Source organism: Pundamilia nyererei, unplaced genomic scaffold (genome assembly GCF_000239375.1).
Source record: "Pundamilia nyererei isolate P.nyererei 1_Seehausen unplaced genomic scaffold, PunNye1.0 scaffold00319, whole genome shotgun sequence".
Classification (NCBI taxonomy): domain Eukaryota; kingdom Metazoa; phylum Chordata; class Actinopteri; order Cichliformes; family Cichlidae; genus Pundamilia; species Pundamilia nyererei.
Window position 1 is genome coordinate 411,382 of NW_005187720.1, and position 18,129 is coordinate 429,510.

The following is an 18,129-nucleotide window of genomic DNA, read 5'->3' on the forward strand; positions in this document are numbered from 1 at the left end:
CATCAGGGGTCCTTTTGTCCCTCTGTGGGGGGAAACTCCCACTAGGTTTATATCTGGGACTCTCCACCATTTGACCTTAGAACTGAAGAAGCTTCTCAGATGAGAGGTGAAACGTCTTCAAGTAACTTAAAGAAGTCCAGACGCTTTTCTTTGCAAGCTAGAAAAACCTCCGTGATCGGTGGTGGTCAGTTTTCTTCAGTTGTCAACCAAGGAGATGGTGCTGAAGGCAGCGTGGAAGAAAAAAGTTGTACATCGGGATAAGCAACTTTTCTTTGATTGTGACTACGCTACCGACGTTATTCAAAAGAGGAAGGAATACGCTGGAATTAAGAAAGCCTTAAAAGAGAGAGGAATTCGCTTCCAGACGCCTCTGACCAGAATCAGGATCCAGTGGGAGAGTGGCGTCAAAGACATACGACAGCGGCCGGGCGGCGGCGGAGGAGCCAAGGAGGAAAGGAACACAGGTGGAGGTGCCGCAGCGGGGAAAGCGCGATGCTGGAGGATCGACTGCAAAAAGCATTAGCATGGCAGTGATCTAACACCAAGAACTTATATGTGAGGATACAAACATTTGAATCCAGTGGAAATGATTGAACAGTAGAATTCAGAAACTAAAGGTTCATTACTTTATTGTTTTCAAAGGCAAGCTAGACCGGAAAGTGGTCGTTTTCTTTCTTTTTTTATTTAGGAACCTAGGTTGGATCTCACAGGGCCCCTAATCTGAAAGGGATATACCCCCGAAACAAAGGGACGCTGTGGGTAAGAAATACGTATTTTCAGTTTCTCTTAAGTTTCTTGTTATCTTGTTCCAAGTTCTTAGAGTTAGTGTGGGAGGCTATGATAGTGATAAGCCAAAAATAAAACAAAACTTAGCAGTGAAAAGATGAGGAATATAACGCTGGTGTCAATGAATGTCAATGGGATGAATAACCCAATGAAGAGAAGTAAAGTGATACTTAAAATGAGAAAGCTTAATGCCAATGTAATATATCTACAGGAGACACATCTGTCGCAGGAAGAGCATGATAAATCAAAGAAATTTGGGTTCAGAAATTCTTACTATGGTAGCAATACTAAAAATCCAGTTACTTTTGAATGTTCTAAAGAAATTCGGGACAGTGAGGGGAGATACATTATTGTAAGAGGTAAACTAGAAGGGGAGGCGGTGACACTAATCAATCTCTATATTCCCCCTGAGAGCAACCAACAAAACGTGAAGACTCTACTTACTACAGTCATGTCAGAATCTGAAGGGACTGTGTGCAGGAGACTTTAATGTGCTATTCGACCATAGGATTGATCAACAAGCACAAATAGAAGCAAAAACAGCGAGAATGGTTAATACCTGTATGAAGGAGCAGGGAATGGTAGATGTATGGAGGGAACACCACCCGCTGGATCAGGAGTATACACACTACTGAAAGACTCACAACTCTTACTCAAGAATTGACTTAACGAACAGATGGGATCTACACAGAGTAACTGAATGCACAATTGGAGTGGCAGATATTTCTGATCATTGTGCCATTCATTTAAAGCTAAATCTAAATAGTAGGCGTAGAAACACCTGTTGGAGGTTAAATCTGAGCTGTCTGAATAAAAAAGAAACGAAAGACCAAATCAAGAAAGACATAAAGTAAAACATAGAGGAAAATTCCACAGAAGAAATTAGCCCAACTGTGTTTTAGGATGCATTCAAAGCTGTGCTCAGAGGGAAGCTTATTGCTATAACCTCAAAACAACACCAAATGAGGAAGGCCCTGTACCTAAGCCGGGTGGAGGAATTGAAAAACACCGAAATATTCTAACGAACAACTCTGAAGCTCCAAGACAGAATCAGAACGCTAAAAAAGGAACCTGACAACATATTGACTGAAGAAGTGGGAAAAAAACAAGATTATTATGAGAACGGCCCAAAGGCAGCTAGACTGTTAGCACAGCGTCAGCAACAAGCTGCTAATACAGTTCACAAGATTAGGGACCCATCTACAAATAACTCAACTCCAAATCACTGGTGGAGGCAGCTGCAGGTGTAGCCACAGGTGTAGCCACAGCTGCCCTGGGTCAGACTGACAGAAGCTGCCATATCGCAGCATTGGCCCCTCTGACCTGGGTAAAGTGTCTTGCCCAAGGACACAACGACCAGGACAGACAGAGCTGGGGATTGAACCAGCAACCTTCTGGTTACAAGATGAGCGTCCCAACCCGCTAAAGCACAGTGCATCAAATCTATTTACCAATTGGCTACGGCTTTCCAAGTCAGCCAGTTTCATCTGAATACTCCGTTGTTGCTGGAGCGACTGGGTTAGAGCGTCTTTTGCAGCCATATTCCACCTTTCCATCTCTTCCAGTCTTTTCTCAGCTTCTTCGAGTCTGGTCTCATGGCTAGCTAGCTCATTCGACGTTTCTGCCTGGTTTATATTAATGTCTTTCTTGAAGCCGTCGGATTCGTCCTTCATTTCTTGTTTGATGTCTTTCTTATTCGTGGCAAACTCAGTTTTAAACTCTGCTTTAAGTGAGTAATGATGTCCTGGAAGCCTGCGTGGGGGTGGCTAGCTACATCTCCGTCCATCTGCTCGCCTTGCACGCTGTTCTCAGAATCAGAATCCTTTATTGATCCCTGGGGGAAATTATTGTTCGTTACAGTGCTGCATTATAAACAAACAGTAGAAAGACAGACAATACACAACTAAGAATAGCACCATATATAATATATACAGGCATATATATACATAAAGTCACTTATTAATAAATAGCTGAAAAAGAACGTGCAAGAAGGGTGTAGCTGTTGCAGTAACCAGTGTGTTAAGTGGAGGCGTTGTACAGGGAGCCAGAGGCAGGAAAGATTTCCTGTGTCGTTCAGTGGTGCATTATGGGTAATCTCTCACTGAACGAGCTCCTGTGACTGACCAGCATGTCATGGAGTGGGTGGGAGGTGTTATCCAACATTATCTTTATCTTGGACAGCATCCGCCTCTCCAACACCACCTTGAGGGAGTCCAGCTCCATCCCCACAACATTACTGGCCTTACGGATTAGTTTATTAAGTCTGTTGGCATCTGCGACCCTCAGCCTGCTCCCCCAGCATGCAACAGCATAGAGGATCGCACTGGCCACAACAGACTCGTAGAAAATCCTCAGCATTTTCTGGCAGATGTTGAAGGACCTCAGTCGCCTCAAAAAATAGAGACGACTCTGGCCCTTCCTGTAAAGAGCTGTGTGTTTTTAGCCCAGTCCAGTTTATTGTCAATGTGAACTCCAAGGTATTTATAGTCCTCCACAATGTCAACACTGACCCCCTGGATCTTCCTTCAGACTCAGGACTATCTCATGTGATCAGTGTCCCATATAAGTGAATTTCTCCAAAGCCCATTATAATCATGGAGAAACACACTTTGCGACAGTTTCCAGTAAGAATATTTGATAGAACTTTAAATTTCAGTCTTCCAGGCCTGGATAAAAGATTCTTAAATCATGAGCTCACAAAATATCACCACCGTTGGATCACACGTCTCATATTCCTTATCTCAGACCATAAAATCATAATAAAATAACAAATACTAGAGCCAGTTCCAGACATATCTGAGCACAAAACCGTCTTTCTCATAGAGGAAGAAAACAATCCAAACCTCACTGATAAACTCAACCTACTGCTAAGAAAAATCAACAGAAAACTCACAGGAGTTCCCCATAGAACAATACTGTGTGCGAGTTAGAACCTCAGATGCTGTAACATGCAGAGTTGCATTGACTGCTCCTGGATTTAATTAGTTTCTTATACTTTCTTGGTCTGAACTCAGACTTGAGTGTCACTCTGTGACAGTCTTTCCACCTGCTGTCACTTGATCTATCAAGGGGAAATGCACCTTATTTAGTTTCTTCAGGGATCAAATCTCAATCATAGAAAATGCAGTGCTCCGAATTATACATTACACAGTTAATTCATCATTTTCACTCTGTACCACTGCTCCTCATATCTCTCATCTGGCTGTGTGAAGCCCAGTGAACAACTCAGTCCAGGCCTTGAGCAGCCATAAACATCCCGAGGCATGCAGTCAGGTGCAAGAAACTCCACTCTCACCACACAGACATCGTTTCATGAGCAGAGAATGATAGACCTCGTTTGTTAAATGTACATATGTGTCCTCTGGATAACATAAATGCGTTCTGTGTAATCAGTGGCTTCTTATAACAGAGTCTGTATGTGGGTCTGTGTGTGTGTATTTTGTGTGTGGATCACTTCTCAGTGAATCAGCACTTCGGTTTAGGTGTGTGTGTCATTTCTCACTCAATCAACAAGTGCACATGTGTTTGTCTGTGTATCACTTCATGCTGAGTCAGAGTGTGTGTAGATGTGTGTGTTCATCACTTTCCTGTTCTGGTGTCTGGGGTAAACCACGGCCTGAAGCGTGCCCTGGGGTCCTGCCCTCCTCTTCAGTCTGTTTGCGTCCATTGTTGCTGCTCACAGTTCTGTCCATCCTGGTTCTGACCCCATTGGGGCGGTCCTTCCTTTCTCCAGTGTCCATGCTCACTGCAGGTGAAACCTGCATCTTCTTCTGTGTTTGTCCGTTCTGAGGTGCCTTTTGAGCTCAGTTACTCCTCCTGTCTCTGCCACGCCCTTTCTCTGCTGCCCGATCATCCGTGTTGGTCCGTCACTGTGCACAGTGTTAATGCAGAGTTACCAAGGTCAGCATTCTGTTGCTCGGCCTCACTTTTCATCCGTGCTTAATGGGCGTCTCATCACAGCTCTGTCAGCTGAAGCTGTCGGGGAATTTCCCCGTGTAGTGATAGCGCCCTCCATCTCCGCTGCATGAGATCCTTTCCTGTAGCACTGTTGACATTTTCAGATTGTTGTTGTGGGTCCAGCTGCTGCAGCGTTTGGTCAGGGCCACGTCAAAGATGGTAGAGGGGAAAGCAGGAGTCCAGGTCAGCCTCGGCTTCCAGGGCCGGCAAAGCAGCCTGTAATCAAGCATAAAGAGAGAGGAGTGGACCAACAGGGAAATGATGTTGTGTTTGCTGTGTTACAGAGAAACACTGTCCTGTGTCAGCGTTTCTCCCCCTTGTTTGTTTTTTAAAATAATATAATGAACTCATAGCTCACCAGGATGACAGGACAACAGAGATGCATATTTAAAATATTACCACAAAATAGAATTTTCTTCATACAGTAATTACTTGTGTTTCTCAAGCAGCAGAAAACATCTCACAATTTGACTCTTAACCACTACATTTATTGTTTCATCACTGGTTGGTCATACCAGTCTCTTTTTTTAGTTTGTCAGTAGTGGATAAAATCAGCATTTTAACAACAAGTGTGTGTTAAGTTAATATTGCTGAGAAGTACTGACGTGTTTATGAGTGTAAGCTGACTTTCGCTGCATGTGTGTGTGTTTGCAGACAGGTTTGTATGTGTGTTTAGTGGAGCTGCAGATCCAGCAAAGCCTCTCTCTGCCTTAGCTCCCATTTTTCTCCAAAAGGTGTTTCCTTAAAAGGAGCCTTCCTCTCACGTTTCTCTGCCTGTGTGTGTGTTTGTTTCACCTTTTGTTGCGATGCTCCGGACACTTTCTCAACCTCCACAAGTCAGTTGGCCCCAAATCTCGACCCAATTTCGATGTACTCTTAAACCTTCATTTCTCCTTTAGTTCTCTGCTGTCCGTTCCACAGCTGCTGATTCTTGCTGGGTTATGTTAATCTATCATTTTGTTCCGGCTGCTGTGCTCGTGGTGGACGGTTGATCCAGGTCCGTAGTTACCTGTATTAACACACTAAGAGATTTATTTAATATCAATTTCATCACTGGTTATTTGACACTCTCCCTGATTCTTTAAACACATTTCCCCTTGTTGCTAATTTAAATAATCCTGTGCCTTCTTTTCCCAATTCCTCCTGTTCTGCTTTAGTTTTTATGCATAATTCATAATAATTTACCGCTTTTTGTTTTTTGCTCTTGACTCTCCGTTTTAGACACTTTCCCCCTGCAGTCACACAGACTGCTTCTCCTAGCGCCTCCTTGGATCCACCTCACACTCAGCTCCTCCCCTCTGAGTTGGGTCATTTGCTCCTCCTCTTTCTATCTGCTTCACTGCGCTCTGGGAGACACTTCTCCCTCACACTCAACACACCATACAGAGCGCGTGTCTCACTCTGCAAAATCCAAACACACGGTTTTAGAGGCAAATGTCAACTTTAAGCCTAATTTACTAACCCCAAAATTAACCCAGACAGTCTCTAGGCGCTACAGCAGCCAATGAACCCAGCTTGGAATCTAGAGTTGGATGTCTCGAAGCCAGTCTGGAGACCAAGACTGGCCTCAAGACCACTTTTACGTGGCTTACTGGGCTTAAGCCCGGGTCATTTTTTTCAGAAGCCTGGGGTCTTTTGGAGTGTAATTTGTTCCATAGTTAGATGCCTGGCTGACAACTGTATAAAACCAAAGCTACACACAATATTAGAAGCACATAGTGCACTGTCATAAATTCCCACTAATTTTGGTATCGTCCGAGCTCAGGCACTAGGTGACTGAGCACAGCACTGACGCCTGTGAGAGGGGGGGGAGCTGCCGCCTGTGAGTTTGCTGCAGACAGAGGAGTTTGACCAGGTACCAAACCAAATCATTCGTACTGTACAAATAATGTAAATATGACGGTGAATCACAAAGGATTGATATCAAACTGATCACTTGACCCATATTACGTTACTTGCTCTTCCAGTGAATCAAAAAATGGTGAAATGAAAAGCCGAACAACAACAATGCTGTTTCTTTAGAGACTCTTAGCTTACATGTGTGTTTACAGTGGCTTGCAAAAGTATTCGGCCCCCTTGAACTTTCCCACATTTTGTCACATTACAGCCACAAACATGAATCAATTTTATTGGACTTCCAGGTGAAAGACCAACACAAAGTGGTGCACACGTGAGAAGTGGAACGAAAATCAGACATGATTCCAAACATCCTTTACAAATAAATAACTTCAAAGTGGGGTGTGCGTAATTATTCAGCCCCTGAGTCAACACTTTGTAGAACCAGCTTTTGCTGCAGTTCCAGCTGCCAGTCTTTTAGGGTCTGTCTCTACCAGCTTTGCACATCTACAGACTGAAATCTTTGCCCATTCTTCTTTGAAACAGCTCCAGCTCAGTCAGATTAGATGGACAGCGTTTGTGTACAGCAGTTTCAGATCTTGCCACAGATTCTGGATTGGATTTAGATCTGGACTTTGACTGGGCCGTTCTAACACATGGATATGTTTTGTTTTAAACCATCCCATTGTTGCCCTGGCTTTATGTTCAGGGTCGTTTTCCTGCTGGAAGCTCAACCTCCGCCCCCAGTCTCAAGTCTTTTGCAGACTCCAAGAGGTTTTCTTCCAAGACTGCTCTGTATTTGGCTCCATCCATCTTCCCATCAACTCTGACCAGCTTCCCTGTCCCTGCTGAAGAGAAGCCCCCCCAGAGCATGATGCTGCCACCACCATATCTGACAGTGGGGATGGTGTGTTCAGAGTGATGTGCAGTGTTAGTTTCCACACATAGCGTTTTGCATGTTGGTCTCATCTGAGCAGAGCAGCTTCTTCCACATGTTTGCTGTGTCCCCCACATGGCTTGTGGCAAACTGCAAACGGGACTTCTTATGGTTTTCTGTTAACAACGACTTTCTTCTTGCCACTCTTCCATAAAGGACAACTTTGTACATGACCCTCTTCCTATTGAAAAAACAAAAGTTGTATCCAAGATGGCCGACTTCTAAATGGCCACCATGGTGACCACCCATCTTGAGGAGTTTGCCCCCTCACATATACTAATGTGCCACAAACAGGACTTCAATATCACCAACCATTCCCATGTTATTACGGTGTATCCATATAAATGGCCCACCCTGTATTATGCTTTGTATGTTGTTCAGTATATTTCTATGCAAAACAAGAGGAACTTCAACACACAGCAGTATATTCACAGCTGAAACCAGATATTTACACTTTAGGGAGAAAACATAAGAACATTTTTTTACTGTACAACATCAATTTAGAGTAAACTTGTTTTGTTTTGGATAAATATTGAAATATCTTTTGAATTAGTTAAATGTCAGAATAAAGAGAGACAGAGCTTCTATTTTAATCACTTTCATCAAATGTAGGAGTACATGTACACTAAGTTTATTGTTAATTAATAAGAAAACTGCAGACGATTCCATTCTGAGCTGAAGAAGCTTCTGATTGGTTCGTAGAGTCCATGTGAGTAAACTGGTGGCACAGCTGTGGATGCATATAAGGCAAAACACAGAGCCTGTTTCTGTGACATGGGAACATCAGGAGATGTCAACCAAAACACCAGGAAGAGAATCGTGGAGCTCCATAAGTGTGGCTCAGTTTGAATACAATTTGGTCTCTGTTCGCTTCGCTGGTTGAGTCCCCAGACTGCGCCCAATCCATCCTCCTTAGCCTCGTATTGGAATCCCGGACGAGCCCCCAGTAGTTAATATCAACACTTCACCGAGTTCTTTTTGATTCCTCAGAGGCATCCGATGGAAGACAAAACACTGCTCAGTAGACCATTTAACTTTATTTCTCTTCACATTACTTCTAGAGGGGAGATGCGTCCTGCATGACACGTTGCCGCGGATTTCAAAATGGTGGTGCGCCCCTGACAGTCTGATTACAGAAGCTCTCTCATTCTAGTCTAAACAACAGTGTCTCAGTAACTTTCCACTAGAGATGGTCCCCTCTTATCTACATTTTCCCAGGCAAGCTTGAGCGAGAGTCTACAGCTCTCTACTTCCCAAGAGCACATGGTCTCATGCCTTTATTTTTCAGGGCTGTGTCCACTTAATACTACACTATATAACTTTATAACACTTATTAATAAAAAAGCATAGCGTTATTGAGACTGCAAATTATTTAATCCCAACACTTACTTACAGCTGGGCTACACCGCCCATGAGGCTACATTCTTTAGGGTGATGCCTGTAACACTCTGCCTGTTGCGTTCATATTAGAGCCTCTTAGTGAGTGTTTTGTTTGGGTTTCCACCGACGTGCAATTACCAAAAATAGAAAGGGGATAGCCCAACATATGAAACAGGAAAAGACCGCTGTATAATCCATTTATTTCAACAAAGTAACTGTATTCTAAATACCACCTTTTTAAACGGTAAGTGTGACAGAATACAGTTACTCATATTTTGTATTTTAAATACGTAATGGCGGTACATGTATTCCCTTTACTCCCCAACGCTGACGGTACGTGGCTCATCAGCTCTGTACCAAAGAATGCTGCCACCTCCGTGCCCGACTGTGGGGAAGGTCTGATCATCTGACAGCAACACTTTCTCCCAAGGTTCTCTGAGTCATTAGGATGTTGTCTGTGTGTTAGCGATGGTGTTCTTGGTGGCTGTGGACCCAGATGCCTTCAGCACATTAACAAGCTCTGCCTGTGTGGTTTTGGGCTGATCCAGAGTCCTGTCGCCGTGGGTTCCGAATTCGGGTCATCAGTGGGTCGTGTAGCCTTCACCGAGTTCCTGCGAGTGCTAATCGGGCAGCTGGATGTGTGCTGATAACACACAGTCTTTTGTGCTGCTGTAGCTCTGTTGTGCAGCTAACATTGGTAACTGCTGCGAGGCTCCATGACCGCCACTGCTGTAAACACTCCCTCCAATGCAGTGAACCGAGCCATTCTTCTATTCCACAGCTCTCAGCTGATCCACCTTCCTCAGGATCATCCTCAGGATCATCCTCATCCTATGAGGCGAGACCTCCGTGGAGCGCTCTCTCTCTCTCTACAGTTATAATGACCTGCGACAGCGTGCAGAGTGAGCCACTCTGCTCCCGCTGGCTGCTTCATTGGCTGATTTAAAGCTACAGACAGCTAACAGCAGCCCGTGTGTGACATTGACATGGATACTTGGTCGATTGTAGGACCTTTAAGGTAAACGGGTATTTTTGACCTCGCTGCTCATGGACAGTCAATCCAACGCAGGTTTCTTCCTCCCCACTGTCACCAGGTGCTCCTTGCTGAGGATTGCAGTGTGATGCTCTGTGAGATGTTGCTGTTGTGAAACTGTGCTGTATTTGAAATGAAGTAACACTGAGTGGAGGATCATGTGTCAGTTAACAGGTCTGTTCCAGTTCACTGTGCGCCTGGCCTCTGAGACCGAAGCTCGCTTCACCTCCGTCGAACGAATCCATCACTACATCCAGGTACTGTTGCCCCTCGCTGGGTCGTTCTACACTCGGTCCAGTTCTGCTCAGTTTTGGTTCCTGTCAGATTAAAACTCCTCCAAATTAAAAGCACTCGTAGTTTTTTGACAGGATCTGAAACGAAGCTGCTGCATCGGCGGTACCTCTAACCTGCATCTCCTGGCTTTGTCGGATTCTGGTTCTGATGTACCGTCTGTGTCTCAGTCCCTGTCCCAGGAGGCGCCAGCCAGGGTCAAAGGTCGAGCCCCTCCGCCCGACTGGCCGCAGGAAGGGGAGCTGGTGATGAAGGACGTGGAGATGAGGTACCAGGAGAACCTCCCTCTGGTCCTCAACAAGATCTCCTGCACCATCCGACCCAAGGAGAAGGTCGGCATCGTGGGCAGAACCGGATCAGGTCGGACCCGAAAGAGAGAGAGTGTGTGTGTGTTTGTGAGTGTGTGTGTAGTTCCTCTCCCTGCCTGTAGAAGGCGGTGTGCTGATGCTTGCCGTGTTTCTTCAGGTAAGTCGTCTCTGGGCGTGGCCTTGTTCCGGCTGGTGGAGTGCTGTGGCGGCTCCATTCTGATCGACGGCGTGGACATCAGTGACATCGGGTTGGCCGACCTTCGCAGCAAACTGTCCATCATCCCTCAAGACCCGGTGCTGTTCAGCGGCACCGTCAGGTACGAGCACCTGAGAGCACCTGAGGCACTTCAGGCCCGTGAGGAGGTGTCACACTCAGACTGTGTGTGTGTGTTTCAGGTCCAACCTGGACCCGTTTAACCAGTACAGCGAGGAGAAGATCTGGGACGCCCTGGAGAGGAGTCACATGAAGGAGTGTGTGAGTGTCACGCTGCTTACTGTGTACCACACGCCGTTCTTCTTCTTCAGCAACAAGTGTTTGTAACACTGACATTATATGACCGTCATGTGCCCCTCAGGTGTCCCAGCTGCCCCTGAAGCTGGAGTCGGAGGTGGTGGAGAACGGAGAAAACTTCTCGGTGGGGGAACGTCAGCTGCTGTGCATGGCCCGTGCGCTGCTGAGACGGTGCAAGGTGAGAACCTGAGAGGTCAGATTGGCTCCGCCCCTGGCCTGTCCTCTGTCTCTGATCGGTTCGTTCTTCTCTCAGGTACTGATCCTGGATGAGGCGACCGCGGCCATGGATGCCGAGATGGATGCTCTGATCCAGGAGACCATCAGGAGCTCGTTCCACCACTGCACCACGCTGACCATTGCTCACCGCCTCCACACTGTCCTGGCCTCCGACCGCATCATGGTGCTCAACCAGGGGCAGGTACGGCCAATAGGAGCTCAGACATGCACCACCGCGGCCAATAGGAGCATAGCTGGTTGTGTGTGAGCAGATCAGTGTAAACACGTTGAAGCTTCAGTCACATGTTAGTTTGAAGGTTTTTGTTTCTTTAAATGATGAAAATAAAAACTGTGACGTTAAAGTCGCACAGATGGTGAGAGGCGGAGCTCAGAGTGGTTTGGAATGGAACTATTTCCCTGAAATATGGAACACTAGAATAAATTAGACACCTGTGTCATTAGTAATCAAAGTAACAAGCGGTATAAAACCCCAAAATCGAAACTTTGTTTCCTGTAAAAGAGAAAAAACAGACATAACACACACCTCTGTAAACAGACAGGTATGGCCCCCTGGTGTCCGTTTTAGAGAGTGCAGGTTTCAGGTGTTCATTTTCAGCCCCGGGAGCTGCGTCCAAGACAACGCCCCGCACTGAGCAGTGACACACGCGTGACCATAAGTGTGTGGACGAGCTCGTGTCGCGTATGCTGACACAGAAGATCTGGTCTCTGTGTTTGAAGTGTTGTCGAGCTCCGCTAACACTCTCACCTGCTCTGCCTCCCTGTCTCTAATTGGTCCAGGTGGTGGAGTTCGACGAGCCGTCCAAGCTGCTGGCCAATGAGAACTCACGGCTGTGTTCGATGCTGGCAGCCGTGGAGAACAAGATCTCGGTGCGAGGATGAGGACGAAGAAGCTGCTGTACTGTAACTGACCTCAGGGTGGCGCTCGCAGGAGTCGCTCTGACTTACTGTTGCTTTTTTGCGACGTTCTTCTCTCGAATCATGTGACCGTCGTTTTTATGACCTGATGCGAAGCAGGTCTGTGCTCACTGAAGTGCTTCAAACATCTGTCACGTTGTCTGGTGGGCGGGGCTAAAGGACGCTGTACTTTAATCTTCTTTGTTGTTTTTATCGATGTTGTTTCGCCTCGACTGCGGTTTCCTTTGATCCAGAAGCTGATCAGCTATTTATGAATTTGTTCAGAATGTAAAGAGGACTGTTTTTATTCTAACTTGACACACGTGAGCTTCTCTACATTTTTATAGTCTCTTTTTTGCACGTTTGTGTAGATTTGATTGTTAGTTCGTAAGTGAAGCCTGTGCTGCCCTCTAGAGGAGAAGCACAGTAAGTACATATTAGTCCGGTTGGACTGTTAATGATTCTGTAACTTGTTTGATATCAGTGAAAAATGCCGCTTTTAATCTCATAGCGCAGCCGCTTTGTGTTTGTGTAGCGGCTGCGCTCAGGCTTCGTGTCGGTGGCTCCGTGATTAGACATCATGACATTTACTGCAGACCACGCAGGAAGCGCCCACGCACATGAAAACAGCAATTTATTAATCCTGATGTTTCTGTTTCCTCCGTTTATGGAGTTTCTTTTTCTCTTAAACGTCTTTGTTTAATGTGAAAGCGAGAAACCGATGCTGACTGCAGTGTGCGGGGCTCGAGCTCGGGCTGTGCACACGTCAGCGTGTCTCTGTAGCTGTTCCTATAAATAAACTACTGACTTTAACTCCACCTGTCCTCCTTACTTCCTGTCGTGTGGTCACTGCTCGATGTTCACGTTTGAAGTTTGTAACGAGTTAAAGCTCCTCTGGAAACTTACCTCACAGGTTTTTCTACTCTTGGATCTGGATATTGTCACAAAGAGGCTCCACCCACCTGCACTAGGACAGACCTTCTGTTTATGAGCAGCAGCCAATCAGAGGAACACTGTCTTGAAGGGGGCGGAGCTGAATCAGCTTCTTTTAAACCACAGATGAAATGAAGGCCTGTACTGGTCACTTTATTAGGTATGACACTGGAGCTCCTTTTTCTTTCAGAGCTGGTTTAAATCTCTGTGGCTCACAGTCTGACCATGTTTAAAGACACGTTACCTGCCCGTCGTGGTCACACAGTGCAGGATCTATTACAGGTCTAAAACACGAGATTGTCAAAATAAAACAGGAAGTTACTGACTAAACATGGAGAAAGGACCGTAACACAGAAGCATACAGACTACAAAAATAAGACGAGACTCACAAAATATAGCAGACACATAAATAATGGGAATCAACAACATACTGAGAAATCAAGAATACACTGAAACCTCACATCAAACACTCAAAGCTCTGAGAGGATCGGGGCCGTCATCGATTTTCACCCGAACATCATCTTTCATGAACACATAGCACAGTCGGACTCGCCCTGCCTCATGGTTCAGTTGGCGCGAGACTGAACCATAAAGACGTGGTTAACGATAAATAGCAGAGCAGTCTGCCTCGAGCTGGGTTCGTGAGCTTAGCTGACACTTTCAGTTCAGGAAAAAGTGCCACAGTCAGAGAGATGAAGGAAGAAGAGCGTACATCACAGAAGAGGAAGAGGTGTTGATTGGCTCGGCAGAGAGCTCGAGAGGATAGAGGTGGATGGATCAATCCAAATATGGATGGTATCGATACCAACGCTAGTATCGGTACTTTGGTTGTATCCATCAAGTTCAGTATGCAGCCCGCTGAACTGTGTTTATTATTCCTTTGGAAAAAATAAACGTCAAACATGAAAAACGTTCCCACCTTTGTGTGCGTTACAGACAGGAAAAACCCAAAAACTTGGTTTGAAAACACATGAACAGCTGAAAGGTGTGTTTCATTGTGTTAGCTAATTATTGTGGAAAGTAACAATTGCAGGGATATAGTGGTAAGAACTGATCTCAAAAGTCACAGCACACGGCTCTCCTCCAGTCAGCTGCTGAGTAACTTTGGATCCACACCAATATATTTGTAGTGTGACACAGAAATACTGTGGATGTTGAGATGTCCATGTTAAATGACAGAAAGGTATACGTGTTCAAATAGCATCAGCTAACAGCAATGTTCCCTCTAAGCTGTGCGTGTCCGCCATTGCGCACAGAAAAAAAATCTAACCTAAATTGAAATCAAAATTAAAACTTTAACAATTCTGTTCTGCAGTGTTAGTCAGTAAGTGACTGGCTGCTCCCGTATGGGATCAGAACGATGCCACCTTATCCCAAAGTCCAGCCAATGATGCGATTCACATTCGTATATATGTCTGGAAAGGTTCTCAGTCATCCAGGTCATCATAGCCTAAGGAGCTTGGAAAGAAAAGCGTCTGGACTTCTTTAAGTTGCTTGAAGATGTTTCACCTCTCATCCAAGAAGCTTCTTCAGTTCTAAGGTCAAATGGTGGAGAGTCCCAGATTTAAGCTCTGTGGGAGTAACAAAAGGACAAAGGGACCCCCTGATGATCCTCTAACTAATCACATGAGCCAAGGTGTGAAAACTACCTACGAAGCCTCAAAGCGAGACCCCACAAGCAGCTACAAAAAGAAAGTTATAGCTTGCCTTCAAGACCTTGAGAAGGACAAAATCATTGACCACCGTACATATCACCGGCTTTACCCAGGGGATACCATACCCTGCATTTATGGACTTCCTAAGATCCACAAAAAAGGGGTCCCACTCAGACCCATAGTCAGTAGCATAAACTCAGCCACGTATAACATTGCTAAACACCTTGCTACCATCCTTGCTCCTCTCGTGGGGAACACCCCACACACATCAAGAACTCCACCGACTTCACCGACAAGGTCCAGAAACTTACCCTGGATCCAGATGAAACCATGGTGTCCTTTGATGTAGTCTCTCTCTTCACTTGCATACCCACCACGGAGGCCGTGGAGACTGTCAGAAAACGACTACAAGAAGACAGCTCCTTGGAGGACAGGACCAACTTCACACCCGATCAGATCTGCACACTGTTAGACCTCTGCCTCACCACTACATACTTCAAATACAACGAAGGCTTCTACAGACAAAAACATGGCTGTGCCATGGGCTCCCCCGTGTCACCTATTGTAGCCAACCTTTACATGGAGGAAGTGGAAAGGAAGGCTCTTGGCTCTTTCAAAGGAAGAGTACCCAGCCACTGGTACAGATATGTGGACGACACCTGGGTCAAAATCAAGACACAAGAAGTGGAATCCTTCACTGCGCACATTAACGCTGTGGATAAAAACATCAAGTTCTCCAGGGAAGACACAAAGGACGACTGTTTGCCTTTCCTGGACTGCGCTGTGCACATTGAAGAGAACGGCAACCTCAACATCGAAGTTTACCGGAAGCCCCCACACACGGACCAGTACCTCCTGTTTGACTCCCATCACCCTCTGGAACACAAACTTGGAGTAATTAGGACCCTACACCACCGGGCAGAACATGTTCCCTCTAAGCCTGAAGGGAAAAAGAAGGAACACACACATGTAAAGGAAGCACTCAAAACATGCGGCTATCCTAAATGGGCGTTCTTAAAGTCAGCAAAGAGGCACAGAAAAGAAGACCAGACACCAGCGAGGGAGGATAAGAAGGACAGATGCAACAACATTGTCATCCCCTATGTAGCCGGTGTATCAGAGAAACTCAGGAGAGTTTTCTCCAAGCATGACATCCCGGTGCATTTCAGACCCAGCAACACGCTCAGACAGAAACTGGTTCACCCAAAAGACAAAACTCCAAAACACAGACTTAACAATGTGGTGTATGCTGTACAGTGCAGCGAGGAATGCCCAGACCTCTACATTGGAGAGACCAAACAGCCACTTCACAAGCGCATGGCACAACACAGAAGAGCCACCTCCACAGGACAAGACTCAGCAGTCCATCTGCATCTAAAGGTCAAAGGTCACTCTTTGAGGATGCCAATGTTCACATTTTGGACAGAGAGGACAGATGGTTTGAAAGAGGAGTGAAAGAAGCATCTATGTCCACTGTGAGCGACCATCTTTGAACAGAGGCGGGGCTTACGACACCAACTCTCTGCCATCTATAATCCAGTTTTGAGATCCTTCCCAGACGCCTTAACGCCCACTCACATCCTGGGCCATCTGACCTCAGGAAATCACATGATAAGGTGGGGCCAGGTTTCACAATGAACACACCCGAAACTCTGGCTGATTGGGACCCACACCCAGTTTCACACCTTGGTTCATGTTATTAGAGGATCATCAGGGGGTCCTTTTGTCCCTCTGTGGGGGGAAACTCCCACTAGGTTTATATCTGGGACTCTCCACCATTTGACCTTAGAACTGAAGAAGCTTCTCGGATGAGAGGTGAAACGTCTTCAAGCAACTTAAAGAAGTCCATTGGAGATGTGAGCAGGACAGACGGAACAATTGACGGAAAAAGTGTGGACTTTATACCAGTTTTTAAATTGTGTTGATCGGCGACGTTGGGCGATCGTGGCCTTGTAGTTCGTCTTGTAATCGGAAGGTTACCGGTTCGAGCCCCGGCTTAGGGCCTAGTAAAGAGCTATATAAATACAGGCCATTTACCATTTACGTAAAACCAGAGTTATGATAAAATATCTGCAATGTTTGTTTTTCTTCCTGAATACTGTCGTTGTTTATATTTACTGCGGGAAGAAACGGTAAAAACAGTGTTTTATAAGGAAAACGCTCGAAAACCTGTGAGCAAAAACAAAAACAAACCTCCCCCCACCTTTCCTATTGGTGGAAAAATGTACCATGTGGACCAATCAAAAAATGATATGGCAACGTGGCATTTAGTTGTTTAGGGAGGGGGAAGTTCTAAGAGTGACGGCGTGTTTTGAGATGTGAGAGATTTGCAACGTTCAGTGCAAATCTTATGTAGTTAGTGTGTAGTTAGTGTGTAGTGTAGTCAATAGTTGTGTTGTGTGTGTTAGAACAATGAGGCGACTGCTGAGTGTCACAGGTGTTACAGCAGTGACACATCTGCTGCTGTCAGGCCTGCAGGTATCAGGCTGATGTTCTCCTTCATCTCATAGTGGACAGAAATATTTTTTGGAGCGGCACAAATAATTTGTGTGGCATCAGATTTGATGCAGAACAGCTGATTGTTCTGTAAATAGTTTGAAATGTTTGTTTAAAAAACGCCTTGGCTGCATTTTTAGGTAAAAGCTGCAAAACACTTTGTTGTTTGCATGACTCAGTTACTTTTTTGAAGAAGTAACTATATAATTAATTGGCCAACATTGGTCATTATTTACTGTATTTTGCAGACAGAGTTACAGACTCTCTCCCAGACCACAGACTCAGAATACAAGTCAGAGCTTTATAGAAAAAATAAAAAAAAGAAAGTTGTGTTTTCAAAATTGGAGTTGAAGTTATTTTTACTTCCAATAGTGTTAACATGCTGCACAGGTCATGAAGAAGATTTTTTTTATGGTTTCTTTTTATGTTTGCTTATCCTGTATTCTCTTCTACGTTTAGTAATGGAGAGTGCTTATAACCCAGTTTTGATGTTAAACCTTTTTCATTCAACCAGAACAAACATGTCCGTCATACAAAACCAGAGCCAACATGGTAAATAAACGTGCCATTTAACTGCAATAGCATAGACTGTATGAAGAGAACAAAAAGTGATTCATATATCAAAATGACTTTGTTCAGAAGTTTCTGTCTGTTTTGATGTCCCTGAGGTGTCTGATCCTTCAGCCTGGTCTGTGTCCCGCAAAAGCTCCAGAGACCGTCCACAGGAAGCACAAAAAGGAGTGAAGAGGCTGAAGCTAACGCCACAAAACGGGCAAAACATTTTCCAGCTATTTTTAGTGCAGCGAGCACCTTCAGGGTAATAACGAAGCGCAATGAGGAGTTACTTTCTCAACGTTTGTTGACATCCCGCGTTT

At 45.3% G+C, this 18,129-nt stretch overlaps 1 protein-coding gene across 2 annotated transcripts in view; it reads left to right on the forward strand.

Moving 5' to 3' along the window:
* The window catches only part of abcc5 (ATP-binding cassette, sub-family C (CFTR/MRP), member 5), a 25,945-nt gene extending 12,957 nt beyond the window's left edge, over positions 1-12,988 (forward strand). For both annotated transcript variants that reach the window (XM_005751634.2, XM_013915536.1), the window contains 7 exons: positions 10,097-10,186; positions 10,391-10,580; positions 10,686-10,845; positions 10,925-11,003; positions 11,104-11,217; positions 11,293-11,457; positions 12,054-12,988. In XM_005751634.2, the coding sequence (XP_005751691.1) occupies positions 10,097-10,186; positions 10,391-10,580; positions 10,686-10,845; positions 10,925-11,003; positions 11,104-11,217; positions 11,293-11,457; positions 12,054-12,155 (900 nt within the window). In that variant the 3' untranslated portion in view covers positions 12,156-12,988. The remainder of the gene's footprint in view (positions 1-10,096; positions 10,187-10,390; positions 10,581-10,685; positions 10,846-10,924; positions 11,004-11,103; positions 11,218-11,292; positions 11,458-12,053) is intronic.
* Positions 12,989-18,129: the final 5,141 nt, after the last annotated feature.